The sequence below is a fragment of the Megalobrama amblycephala genome, linkage group LG1 (assembly GCF_018812025.1).
Source record: "Megalobrama amblycephala isolate DHTTF-2021 linkage group LG1, ASM1881202v1, whole genome shotgun sequence".
NCBI classification, from domain to species: Eukaryota; Metazoa; Chordata; class Actinopteri; order Cypriniformes; family Xenocyprididae; genus Megalobrama; species Megalobrama amblycephala.
The window spans coordinates 13,788,681-13,801,867 of record NC_063044.1 but is presented as its reverse complement, the minus strand read 5'-3'; the positions used below and the strand labels follow the sequence as shown (position 1 = coordinate 13,801,867).

Here is a 13,187-nt window from a genome sequence, read left to right as displayed (position 1 = left end):
GTGTGAAAGTTTCTCTGAGTTTCTGGCGGGTGGCGCCAAATCCTCTTCATTCGAACTCTCACTGATGACGTTTGATCTTCCGCTTCTGCGCAGCGCGAGTCTCTGAACGAACAACAAAACCATCACCAGAATCAGCGAGAGTCAACAAAACACTGTCAGAGTGAATCTGGCGCTAATATCATGTCTGGAAACGCTTTTCCAGGTGTGTAAATATCAATATGTGCGTCATAACTGTTGTTGTGTATCACTAAATTGTTGTTTGTTTACGTCTAAATAGCTAAAGTTTGTTTGTTTACATGTGCACCTCATAACACTACAAGTTTCACGAGTTCGTGATTATAAAGAATGTAATAAAATAACCACAGAGGACATTCTGTCTTACAAACGTTATGATTAACCGATAAAACTCGTTAAAACAGTTAAATATACCCGATATAACCGTTAAAAGTTCGTTCATTAAATAACCACACATCTACAAAATACTGATCTGTTGTTTACTTTCTGTTTTATGGGCTATTAGACAACATACATATAAGTATAAACTATTATTAAAATAAGTAACATATTAGTATATGAAAACAAAACTATTTTAATTAAAACTATCAACATTTTCTTACAGGTTTTTTTTTTTATTTTTTTGGCATGTTATCAAGCTCATGATATTTATTATCAGTACTATCAAATTATGTATATTTTTAGTTCGATAAAGGTAACAAAATTCTCAAGGTTACAAAATCTTTACTTTTTTTACCACAGAATTTTGAAAGAACTATATTGTATACCGTATTATAAGGCAGAAAACTCATTGAATTTTAATTATATCCAAGATATATTTCTGTAAAAAAGTCATATATTTAATAATAAAGAAAAAATATTTTCTAATTTATTTTTTTTCCGTGAACTTCATTACTTTTTTTTTCATTGTATTTCAATAGTCCAAAATAGTGCAACAATATTTGAGTTCTGACTTTATTTTTTGTAATATTTTAGAGATTTATATTACATTTTCTGGCATGTTATCAGGTTGAAATAAAGATTATGAAAGTGGAACACGTCACTAAATGTGAATTGTGGTTCTGATTCTAGATCGGTCGGGATCTGAGGGCGAGGAGAGCGATAGAGCGGAACTAAGACTCGTCCTGATTGGCCGGACGGGGTCGGGCAAGAGCGCCACAGGAAACACCATCTTAGGGCGACGTCACTTCCTGTCGGCGCTGCGGGCGGGTTCAGTGACCCACACGTGTGAGTGCGGCAGCGCGGATCTGTGTGAGGATGAGGAGTCCAGCGGGATGAAGAGGGTTCTTGTCGTGGACATGCCGGGTTTCGGTGACACTCGATTCGACACGAGTCACGTTCACGCCGAGATCGCCAAGTGTGTGGCGCTGACGGCTCCCGGTCCGCACGCGTTCCTGCTGGTGATCCCTCTGGGCCGCTACACGGAGGACGAAGACCGGGTCCTGACGGAGATGCTGCGCGTGTTCGGCGAGGAGGCGCTTCGCCACACGGTGGTGCTGTTCACGCGAGGAGACGAGCTGGAGGAGGACGGGATGGAGAGTTTCCTGGGCGACGGATCCGCTCCGGAGCGACTGACGGTCCTGCTGCGCCGCTGCGGCGGACGGTACTGCGTCATCAACAACAGAGCGCCGGAGAACCGGACGCAGGTGCGCCACCTGCTGGAGACGGTGCAGAAGATGGTGGAGAACACGGGCGGAGCGTGTTACACCAACAACGTGTTCCTGCAGGCCGAACGAGCCATACGGGACGAGCAGCAGCGGCGCACTGCTAAGAGTGATTCTCTTCCTCAGTATCTTATAAACCTTCTTAAATCATGATACATTTATATGATAGATAGATAGATAGATATAGATAGATAAAGATATATAGATCATTAAGAGTGTTGTTCTGAAGCATGTTTTCTGTGTTGCAGTGTGGCGGAGCCGGACGGGAAACGGGATGGCGGTCAGCAGACGTGAGGTGCTGCGATCCGCTCTGAGCCGCATGCGAACCGAAGCCGCGCTCTCCGGGAAGGTTCTGGAGCGCGTGAAGGTGCTGGTTGCTGCTGGGGCCACCGGGATGGCGGTCGGAGCCGTTTTTGGAGCCGCGGCCCCTCTGGCAGTGGCGGCGGGAGCCTCTGTGATGGGCGGATCAGCGGGGTTAGTCGGAGTCTCCGCCGCAGGAGGTGCAGGTGTAGGCAAAGCGTTCGGCGCAATAGTAGCGGCCGCGTCTGGAAAGACGGCAGTGGCTCTGGGAGCGGCGACGGGAGGCGTGCTGGGAGGGTCGGTGGGAGCGCTGGCGGGAGCCGAGGCCGCGGGACCGCGGGAGGCTGCGCTGGACGCAATGCAGCAGGTGGGATCGATGGGTGCTGCAGTGGTGGGCGTGGCTGCAGGAGTGGGCGGAGCTATGGGGGCGGGAGCAGTTATGGGGGCGGTGCTAGAGGGCGGAGCAATAAGTGCTGGTGAAGCCGCAGTTGCAGTGCAGCCGGTGACGAACGCACTGACCTCCTCCTCTGCACCGCACGGCATTGGAACAACCGCGCACATCCTGACCGAGATCGGACGAGCGGCGGCGGGAATCGTGCTGGCCGGAGGACTGGTGATCAAAGTGGTGAAGGAGAAAGTTCGGTCTGCAACGGAAAATGGCTACACTGAACGCAACTCCTACGAGATCTACTGGAACAAATGAAGGATGTGACGGGCCAGTTGACATTAAAGCGCTTAAAATGCTTATGACTGCATCTGACCTGATCATTTCATTCAGATTCATAGATGCATTTCAGCTAGTTTTTACCTATTGATATAAACATGCATTCAAACAGTCTGTTCAGACTCCAGTTATTCGCTTAAACATGCTTTTTATTGAACACACTTTAGTGAAGCTAAGGTTGAACTGTGTGTTTAAACAGTTGATGGCGTGTGAGTTTGGACTGGTTTGGGTTGGTTTAGTGAGATCAGATTCACTGAACACTGTGTGTTTGTTTTCTGAAGCAGCTGAACAAAAATAAACACGAATTATCTGAGCCTGGTGTTTTTATTTATGATACAAGCACTCCTCTCACAAACATCTGTCATTATTTCACCAGTTAAATCTATAAATATTTATGATTTTAAAGATTTATTCATTACTGGAATTATATCTCACATTTTTAAGAGCACAGAATCATCAGAATTCGTTAAATAAATAAATTACTTATTTTATTCTCAAAAACTCATTGAAACTCATCATGCATTTGCTTTTTTCTTCTCTCTATATATAGTTTTGGGGTGAATTTAAAAAAAATTATGTATTTTCATATATTTTACTGATATATTTACTGATTTATGAGTCTTCAAAAGAGTTTTGAAAGGACTACAATTTATTTTAATTTTCATTATTTATGATTTTTAAGATGTATTCATTACTGGAATTATATCTCACATTTTTAAGAGCACAGAATCATCAGAATTTGTTAAATAAATTACTTATTTTATTTTCGAAACTCATGCATTTGCTATATAATATGCATTTGCTATATATATAACATTTGCTACATATATACAATTTTGTTTTGGGGTGAATTTTGGAAAAATGTTGATGTGTTTTCAACGTAACAACGTTTTATAGACAGAAAACTATGTAATATAGTAATAATATAACAATAAAAATGATCTTTATATGATGAGACACTTTTATTGTTTGTATTGCATGCTATCAAGTTGACATATAAATATATCCAAACAGGGAATAAAAGGCATGCTTTAAATAGAATTCATAAACTTTCCTAATCTTATGATCATAAAACAGTCAGCTTGACATTACACGCAATACAACTTCTGATAAGAATGAATGTGACCTTTTAAAAGCATTATAGTCAGAGAATACTATTAAACATTAATAATCATAAATAAATATAATCTGACATTTAAATGATTATTTTATGCAACTGTCTTTCTGGTGTTAAAAGCGCTAAAATTAGATTTGATGCTGATGATGTAACTTCACAGTTTACACACAAAGAGACACTTCAGCCGTATTTACATATTCAACAGCTCTCTCACCAATCCGCTGCATGCTCATTAAATATTCATAACCGCCTTCATTCACTCAGAGCGGCCTGGGCGGGGTTTAATATGAGGGGAGGGCCGAATGCAAATGACCGAAGCGCCTCTGCTCATCGACGTACAATCAGGCCACGCTCGAGCGGGCGATCTGATTGGTCGACAGCGCCCGATCTTACGACGGCCATGGCCGAGCGCGAGCCAATCAGAGGAGAGCGTCATTGACAGGCGCTGTTTGTGAATGACGTCAATGCTTGGGCGCAAGATGGCCGCGTTTGGTCTGTGAGCGCTCGTCCGACACCGGAACCGAGCGAACATACGGAGTCTGTAGATGCTGTGAGAGGCGAATACACCGACAGAGACACGCGACATCGCGACATCGCGCCCGGAGCCGCGCGAGCATCATGGACGCCTCAGAGTTCATGGACACGATGGACCCGAGCTTAGCCGAGCTGGGCGATGAGTTCACACTGGGAGACATCGACGGTGAGAGATGAGGAGGATGAGGAAGATGATGATGATGATGATGAAGAGTGTGTGATAATGTGCAGTTCATCTATTAAATGATCAGATTCAGCTCAGATATTATTGATTATTATCATAACCCATTACAGTGGAAAATCTAGTTGATTCTGGTTGTTCTGGTGTGCAGGTGTCGATGAACTCTTCATCATCATCTGTGTTGATCATCATCATCATGTGTGTGTGTGTGTGTGTGTGTGTGTGTGTGTGTGTGATAAATCAAAGAATGCAGAATAAAGATGTTGTTCTGAGGGCTGCTGCTGTTATTGCTGCTATCATTGGAGTTATTAGCGTTATTATTAGTGTTGTTGTTATTATTAGTGGTGTTGTTGGTGAAAATATTGTTATTATTGATGTTATTAGTGTAGTTGTTGTTATTAATAGTCTTATTATTAGTATTGTTGTTATTGGTGTTATTAATGTTGTTGTTGTTATTGTTGTTATTATAAGTGTTTATTAACACCAAAAACACCACCAGTAATAACAATAACAGCATCGATATTGTTAGTGTTATTAGTGTTGTTGTAATTGGGGTTATTGTTATTAATGCAGATTTTATTGGTGTTTTTGTTATTATTGGTGGCATTAGGGTTATTATTAGCATTGTTATTAGTGTTTATTTGAGTTTTTGTTGTGGTTATTAGTGTTATAAGGGTTTGTGTTGTAATTTTTTGGTGTAATTGGTGTTATTAGTGGTTTTATTGGTGTAGTTGTTATTAATATTGTTATTAGTGATTTTATTTGTGTAGTTTTATTTAGTTGTTATTAATAGTCTTATTATTAGTGTTGTAAGGGTTAGTGTTGTTGTAGTGTTTGGTGTAATTGTGTTATTAGTGTTGTTGTTGGTATTAATGTTATTATTAGTGATGTTATTAGTGTAGTTGTTATTAATATTGTTATTAGTGATTTTATTTGTGTAGTTTTTCTTATTAATAGTCTTATTATTAGTGTTGTAAGGGCTAGTGTTGTTGTAGTGTTTGGTGTAATTGTGTTATTAGTGTTGTTGTTGGTATTAATGTTATTATTAGTGATGTTATTAGTGTAGTTGTTATTAATAGTCTTATTATTAGTGTTGTAGTAGTTTTTGGTGTAAATTAGTGTTGTTATTATAGTGTGTTGTTGTTGTTATTAGTGATTTAATTAGTGTAGTTGTTATTAATAGTCTTATTATTAGTGTTGTTGTTATTGGTGTTATTAATGTTGTTGTTGTTGTTGTTATTGTTGTTATTATTATAAGTGTTTATTAACACCAATAACACCACCATCAGTAATAACAATAATAGTAGCAATATTGTTAGTGTTATTAGTGTTGTTGTAATTGGGGTTTTTGCTATTATTAATGCAGATTTTATTGGTGTTTTTGTTATTAGTGTGGTTAATGTTGGTGTTTATGTTGTTGTTAGTGTTATTATTAACTTGGGTAAAGTTGGTTTTATATTGGCACATTCGGACATCCGTATTCAATAGCCTTGTTAATCACACTACATTGGACATTCAGTGGATATTCACAAGTAAATATGCCATTAAAACAATACTTGCCTATTTTGATCGACTGTGAAAAATGTTGTAAGTTGACAATCGTTGGTTGTCAATATCATGTCTCTGCTTAAAATTCGCAAACATTAATTTATTGCACATTTATTGGAAAGTCTGAATTTATCAGAAGTCCGAATGTGCGAATATAAAACCAACTTTACCCAAGTTTATTATTAGTGTGGTTATCAGTGTTGTTGTTGTTATTGGTGGCATTAGGGTTATTATTAGTGTTATTATTTGAGTTTTTGTTGTGGTTATTAGTGTTGTAAGGGTTAGTGTTGTAGTTTTTGGTGTAATTGGTGTTATTAGTGTTATTTTAAGTGTTTTAACACCAATAACAACACCACTACTAATAACAATAACAGTAGCAATATTGTTAGTGTTGTTGTAATTGGGGTTATTGTTATTAATGCAGATTTTATTGGTGTTTTTGTTGTTATTAGGGTTATTATTAGTGTCTTTATTAGTGTTGTTGTTGTTGTTGGTGGTGGTGGTGGTGGTGGTGGTGGTGGTGGTGGCATTAGGGTTGTTATTAGTTTTATTAGTGTTTTTATTTGAGTTTTTAGTGTTGAGTTTTAGTGGTTATTAGTGTTGTAAGGGTTAGTGTTGTAGTTTTTGGTGTAAGTGGTATTATTAATGAGTTGTTATTATTGTGTTGTTGTTATTAGTGATGTTATTAGTGGTGTAGTTGTTATTAATATTGACTTTATTAGTGTAGTTGTTGTTATTAATAGTCTTATTATTAGTGTTTTAAGGGTTAGTGTTGTAGTTTTTGGTGTAATTGGTGTTATTATTGTTATTATTAGTGTGTTGTTGTTGCTATTAGTGTTGTTATTAGCGGTGTTGATATTGTTATTAGTGATTTTATTAGTGTAGTTGTTGTTATTAATAGTCTTACACAGAAAAATCCCCAGAGTTAAATCAATGTAACACTGAAGCAGAGTGAAAGTTAATGAGATAATTAAGTGATTAAGTTACGATTGAGCATTAATGATGAACACCTGCTGTTAACAAGCATTAATCACTGAAAAGAAACACAATAACTACAAGGACTTCCAGCCACAGCCTTAGATGAAATCAACTGAAGATAAAAGACGTTAAATCTCTCAAGATCTGATTAAACAACTCCACAAACAGACATTAATGTTATTGTTATTGGTGTTATTGTTGTTGTTATTAGTGTTAATATAAGTGTTTATTAACCAATAACAACACCACCACTAATAACAAAAACAATAACAACATCAATATTATTGTTAGTGTTGTTAGTGTGGTTAGGGTTAGTGTTGATGTTTTATTTATGTATTTATTTTTGTTAATAGTATTGGTGGCATTAGGGTTGTTATCGGCTAAGTGTTGATTGTTATTGGCGTAGATATTAGTGTGTTTAGGGTTGTTGTTATTGTTTGTGTGATTTATGTTGTAGTTGTCGGTGCATCAGATTCTCAGTCGGTCTGAATGAATGTTTAGATCTTTAAACTCACATGTCGCTCCATGCTTCACCTGATACAGTCGCTGTCTTGTGCTGTGATTTTGCGCCGACAGTCATATAGTTGTTGTATTGTCTTGTAGCTGGACTTTTAAGAATGTATTTGAACATCTGCCGTACAGCATGAGTTCACTCTAGTCCTGCTGAAGAAGTGTGTTGTGTCGATGATCAGTCTTCAGACAAACACAAACTAAACCTCTCTGTTCGGTCTGTGTAAGATCATGTGAACGAACTGAAGCTGAACATGTGTCAACTGAAGCTGATCGTCCGTCTCATCTCAGCGATTCTCTCTAAAGATAGACGCTCAAACAGCTGGAGTTGATTTCCTCGTGTGTGTGTGATTATTATTTTCATTTGCACAATGATGTGATTGTGAGTAATGTGTGTGTATGTGACCGTGTCGTTCTGTCTGATGATCTTTATATATTCTGGATCTCCAGCAGAGATGAAGGTGTTACATAACGAGTGTGTTTGTGTCACGTGTGAAAGAACAAACACACACAATCTCTGGTGTTTCTAAATCTTTGAAATCGAGAAGATGAAATTAATCTGCAGGGCTGAATCTCATGAACTCTGTCTACATCACCTCCAGCTCTCATATATATATATATATATATATATATATATATATATATATATCTCACCAAACCAAGAAGAAATTATTCACATATTGACATTAAACACATTTCACCTGAATTATGTTTACAAAGAAAGTTGGACATACTTATCTATCTGACTTTATATATAGAGCTGTGCGATACTTATATATCCGACTTTATATAGAGAGCTGTGCGATGCTTATATATTTGACTTTATATACAGTTGTGGCCAGAATTATTAGACCCCTTCATAAATATGATCAAAGATGACTCTAAAAATAAATCTGCATTGTTTATCCTTTTGATCTTTAATTTATAAAATTAGCAAAAATCTAACCTTTCATTGAAGGAAAAGAATTGAAAGTGGGGGGAAATAACATTATGAAATAAATGTTTTTCTCCAAAACACGTTGCCCACAATTATTAGCATCCTTTTATTCAATTCTTTTTGCAACCTCCTTTTGCCAAGATAACAGCTCTGAGTCTTCTCCTATAATGCCTGATGAGTTTGGAGAACACCTGACAAGAGATCAGAGATCATTCCTTCATGCAGGATCTCTCCAGATCCTTCAGTTCACTCCACTCATTTCTTTAGGGTTCAGGTCAGGGAACTGGGAAGACCATGGCAGAAGCTTCATTTTGTGCTCAGTGACCCATTTTTGTGCTGGTTTTGATGTTTGTTTTGGATCATTGTCCCGACGGATGATCCAACCACAGCCCATTATAAGATTTCTAGCAGAAGCGGTCAGGTTTTGATTTTTTATCTGTTGGTATTTGATAGAATCCATGATACGATATATCTGAACAAGTTGTCCAGGACCTCCAGCACAAAAATAGGCCCACAACATTAAAGATCCAGCAGTATATTTAACCATGGACATGGAGCACTTTTTATCCATGTGTGCACCAAACCCATCTGGTGGGTTTGCTGCCAAAAAGCTCTTTTTTTAGTTTGAACCATAGAAGCTGGTCCCGTTTGAAGTTCCAGTCGTGTCTGACAACTGAATATGCTGGAGATTGTTTCTGGATGAGAGCAGAAGATTTTTCTTGAAACCTTCCTGAACATCTTGTGGGGATGTAGGTGCTGTTTGATCATTTTTTAAGCTTTCTGAGATTCAAGACTCAACTAATCTCTGCAATTCTCCAGCTGTGATCCTTGGAGAGTCTTTGTCCACTCAAACTTTCCTCCTCACCACACATTAGGACGATTTAGACACACGTCCTCTTCCAGGCAGATTTGTAACATCTTTAGTTGATTGGAACTTCTCAATTATTGCCCTGATAGTGGAAATGGGGATTTTCAATGCTTCAGCTATTTTCTTACAGCCACTTTCTATTTTGTGAAGCTCGACAATCATTTGCTGCACATCAGAACTATATTCTTTGGTTTTTCTCATTGTGATGAATGATTAGGGAATTTGGCCTTTGTGTTTCCTCATGTTTATTCTCCTGTGAAACAGGAAGTCATGGCTGGACAATTTCATGTTCATGATCATCCCGGTGAGCTAAAAAATGTAAATATGAATGGGAATATACTTCAGAGATATTTTACTCATAAAAAATTCTAGGGGTGCTAATAATTGTAGGCAACGTGTTTTGGAGAAAAACATTTATTTCTTAATGTTATTTCCCCCCCACTTTCAATTCTTTTCCTTCAGTGAAAGGTTAGATTTTTGCTAATTTTATGAATTAAATATCAAAAGGATAAACAATGCAGATTTATTTTTAGAGTCATCTTTGATCATATTTATGAAGGGGTCTAATAATTCTGGCCACAACTGTATAGAGCTGTGCGATACTGTTCTGTGATACTTATATATCCGTATATCCAACTTTATATATATCGCTGTGCTATACTTATATATTCAACTTTATATATAGAGCTGTGTGATACTTATATATATCCAACTTTATATATATCGCTGTGTGATTCTTATATATCCGACTTTATATATATCACTGTGTGATATAGGGCTGCACGATTAATCGCATGCTTTTGTCATGCGTGTCTCGTCAGTAAAGCCGGTTCTGTGATTAGCGGTAAATGTCCATCACCTGCTTTCAAATGGAGCGGCACTTAATATACAGAGCCGTAGTTCGCGGACAAGCTACGCAATATCGCGTTCGTAATCGAAAGCGATTCATCTGCGATTATGAACACGATATTGCGTAGCTTGTCCGCGAACTACGGCTCTGTATATTAAGTGCCGCTCCATTTGAAAGCAGGTGATGGACATTTACCGCTAATCACAGAACCGGCTTTACTGATGAGACACGCATGACAATCTCATGCGATTAATCGTGCAGCCCTAGTGCGATACTTATATATCCAACTTTATATATAGAGCTGTGCATTACTTATATATTCAACTCTGTATATTTATATGACAACACAGTGATTTGTTCTGAACCCAGTCTTCATTATTCAGACGAATCTGACCAGAATGAAGTATTCCAGACAGGGTGGTGAAATAGGACGTTCTCGTGACATTACTCTACTGGAAACACGGGTTTGTTTTGTCCTGTGCGAGCAGTAACTTGTTTTATGATGCTCAGGTGTGACAGTATCAGTCATTACTGTGCTAATACTGTGATGATGCCATAAATCAGTACAACAAACACAAGAAACGCAGTGTCTGTCGTGTGTGTTATCAGTGATTATCACCGTAGCACTGGCCTTGAGTCACTGACCTTCATCTCATTATCACAGGTCAAAGGTCAGGGTCAGGAGTGTGTTACGGCTGCCACACAGCAGTTGACCTTCTTCAAAGCTCCGCCTCTTTCAACTTTACACAGCATCCCATAATAATGAACTAATTTAATTATCAGTCATTGTGAGGTTCATGATGAACTGTGTTAGTCACTACTGCTTTCATAAGTCATTTGAGGCAGTGTATTTCAACACGTGTTACACACAACAGTCACAATGCAACTTAAATTTTATAATATTGTGTGTGTTTGTGCCTGGCAGAGATGCTGCAGTTCGTCAGTAATCAGGTGGATTTCCCGGATCTCTTCGAGGATCAGATGGGTGGCGGATCTGTGGCCCCCGTGAGGCCCCTCCCACAGACGGCCCCCAGCGCCATACTGACCCCCCCTCACACACCTGTACAGGCCAGCAGCCAGACGCAGACACAGACGCAAACGCAGACACCGATACAGACGCAGACACGCACACCGCCTCTGCTGCAGCCACGACCACAGCCAATCACACAGGTGAGCCTGGCCACACCCATCACACATGACCACACCTCCTCACACTCTGACCACACCCCCTCACACTCTGACCACACCTCTTCATGCTCTGATTCGTCAGGTGCAAACGTTCCCCATGCAGACGCTGGCTGTGCAGACGCAGGCGCAGCCGCAGACGGTGATGATCACGCCGACCGCCACGTCGTCCCGATTCATCCAGAACCAGGTGATCTGCCAGCAGAACCACGGCACGGGTTTCCAGGGTGAGAAACGCACACAGACACACACACACACAAGGAAAATACACACATGAACGTTGTTCACAAAGCTGCATCTCCTTCTCAGTCCTCCAGCCGCAGATGCAGAGCATTGTGACATCACCGCAGGTCCAGCCAATGACGATCCAGCACCAGCGTGTGCTGACTCCTGCCGGTCAGACCATCCAGACGCTGTCGACGACGCCCATGCACACAATGTCTCAACAAGTGCCTGTACGTCACACGTTTACCCACAATTCCCTGCTGCAATTCACAACCTGTATAGTGTATTTTGCATACCCATTTCAAACTGTGAAACTGTGATGCTGTGTTCTGATTGGCCCTCAGTTGTTGGTGCACCAGCCTCAGATCCTGAAGACGGACTCTCTGGTTCTGACCACACTGAAACCGGACGGGACACAGGTTCTGTCGACCGTACAGAACCCGACGGGCATCACGACCCTCACTGCGCCCATCCAGACCACCGCACTGCAGGTTCCTGTAAGTCACATGACATAAACAGGCATTACAGTACATTTACAAACATGATAGACTGTCAGAAATATCAATATCTTAAAGAAGTTTCAATATTTTTTTATTTTCTATTTAATATTAATCTGAAAGTGCTTATATATTTGTTACATTGTCAGAAGAAAATATTGCCAAATAATGGCTTATTTTCTTTATTTATTGTCATTTTTGTTAGTATTATTATTTTAGCCGTTTCACACATAGAGGTTGCTTCAGTGAGCCGTTATTAAAAAGCATTTTCTTGCGTATGCATGGGTTTTGATGGCATAGTTGCACATCAACCACTACAGTGGACCCTAGTGCATCATCCTATACACTGCCACCAAGTGGCAAGCCTTGTATGTGGACATTTCTTTTTTCTCCAAAACCAAGATGGCCGACGGCCAATCAGAAATGTCAAGTTGTTCCGGAATATCCATCCATTCCTTCTATCCTAGGAGACTCTTTCAGGTAAAAAATGTTGTAACATCTAAGGAGTCATATCATTGTTAAATTTTCCAAGTATTGATTATAGATTGGGAGGAAATTACTGATTAATCATCTGTCCACTAAATTGGACATCATGCGTCACTAGCTATATTTCAGCTACAATTCATACTATTACTGTGACTGTTGTTTTTGAAAATACTTCATCTGCAGAAACGTTTTTGGCTGTAAATAAATGTGTTTGTGTTATTAGATTGTATTTGCAGTTAATCGTCAAAAAAGTAATCTGATTACATAATGTATGTAACTTGTAATGCATTACTTGTTACATCCCCTAACCCTAACCCTAAAAAAGTAATTTGATTACGTAATGCATGTTACTTGTAACATCAAAAAAGTAATCTGATTACCTAATGCATATTAATTGTAATGTGTTACTTGTAACATCAAAAAAGTAATCTGATTACGTTATGTAACTTGTAATGTATTACTCGTTACATATGAAAAGTAATCTGATTACATAATGCACGTTACTTGTAATGCATTACTTATTACATCAAAAAGTGATCTGATTACGTAATGCATATTACTTGCAATG

At 39.1% G+C, this 13,187-nt stretch overlaps 2 protein-coding genes across 2 annotated transcripts; both read left to right on the top strand.

Annotated features, from left to right (window-relative positions):
• The first annotated feature begins 46 nt into the window (after window positions 1-46).
• On the top strand, window positions 47-3,016 carry LOC125263580 (GTPase IMAP family member 4-like). Its single transcript, XM_048182630.1, has 3 exons — window positions 47-202; window positions 1,087-1,788; window positions 1,928-3,016. Exons 1-3 carry the CDS (start codon window positions 181-183, stop codon window positions 2,680-2,682), a joined length of 1,479 nt encoding a protein of 492 aa, XP_048038587.1. The 5' UTR covers window positions 47-180; the 3' UTR covers window positions 2,683-3,016.
• A 1,223-nt stretch (window positions 3,017-4,239) lies between these two features.
• On the top strand, window positions 4,240-12,681 carry LOC125263573 (sterol regulatory element-binding protein 2-like). The gene is made up of 6 exons (XM_048182616.1): window positions 4,240-4,520; window positions 11,152-11,396; window positions 11,497-11,638; window positions 11,721-11,866; window positions 11,981-12,133; window positions 12,536-12,681. Exons 1-6 carry the CDS (start codon window positions 4,439-4,441, stop codon window positions 12,653-12,655), a joined length of 888 nt encoding a protein of 295 aa, XP_048038573.1. The 5' UTR covers window positions 4,240-4,438; the 3' UTR covers window positions 12,656-12,681.
• Window positions 12,682-13,187: the final 506 nt, after the last annotated feature.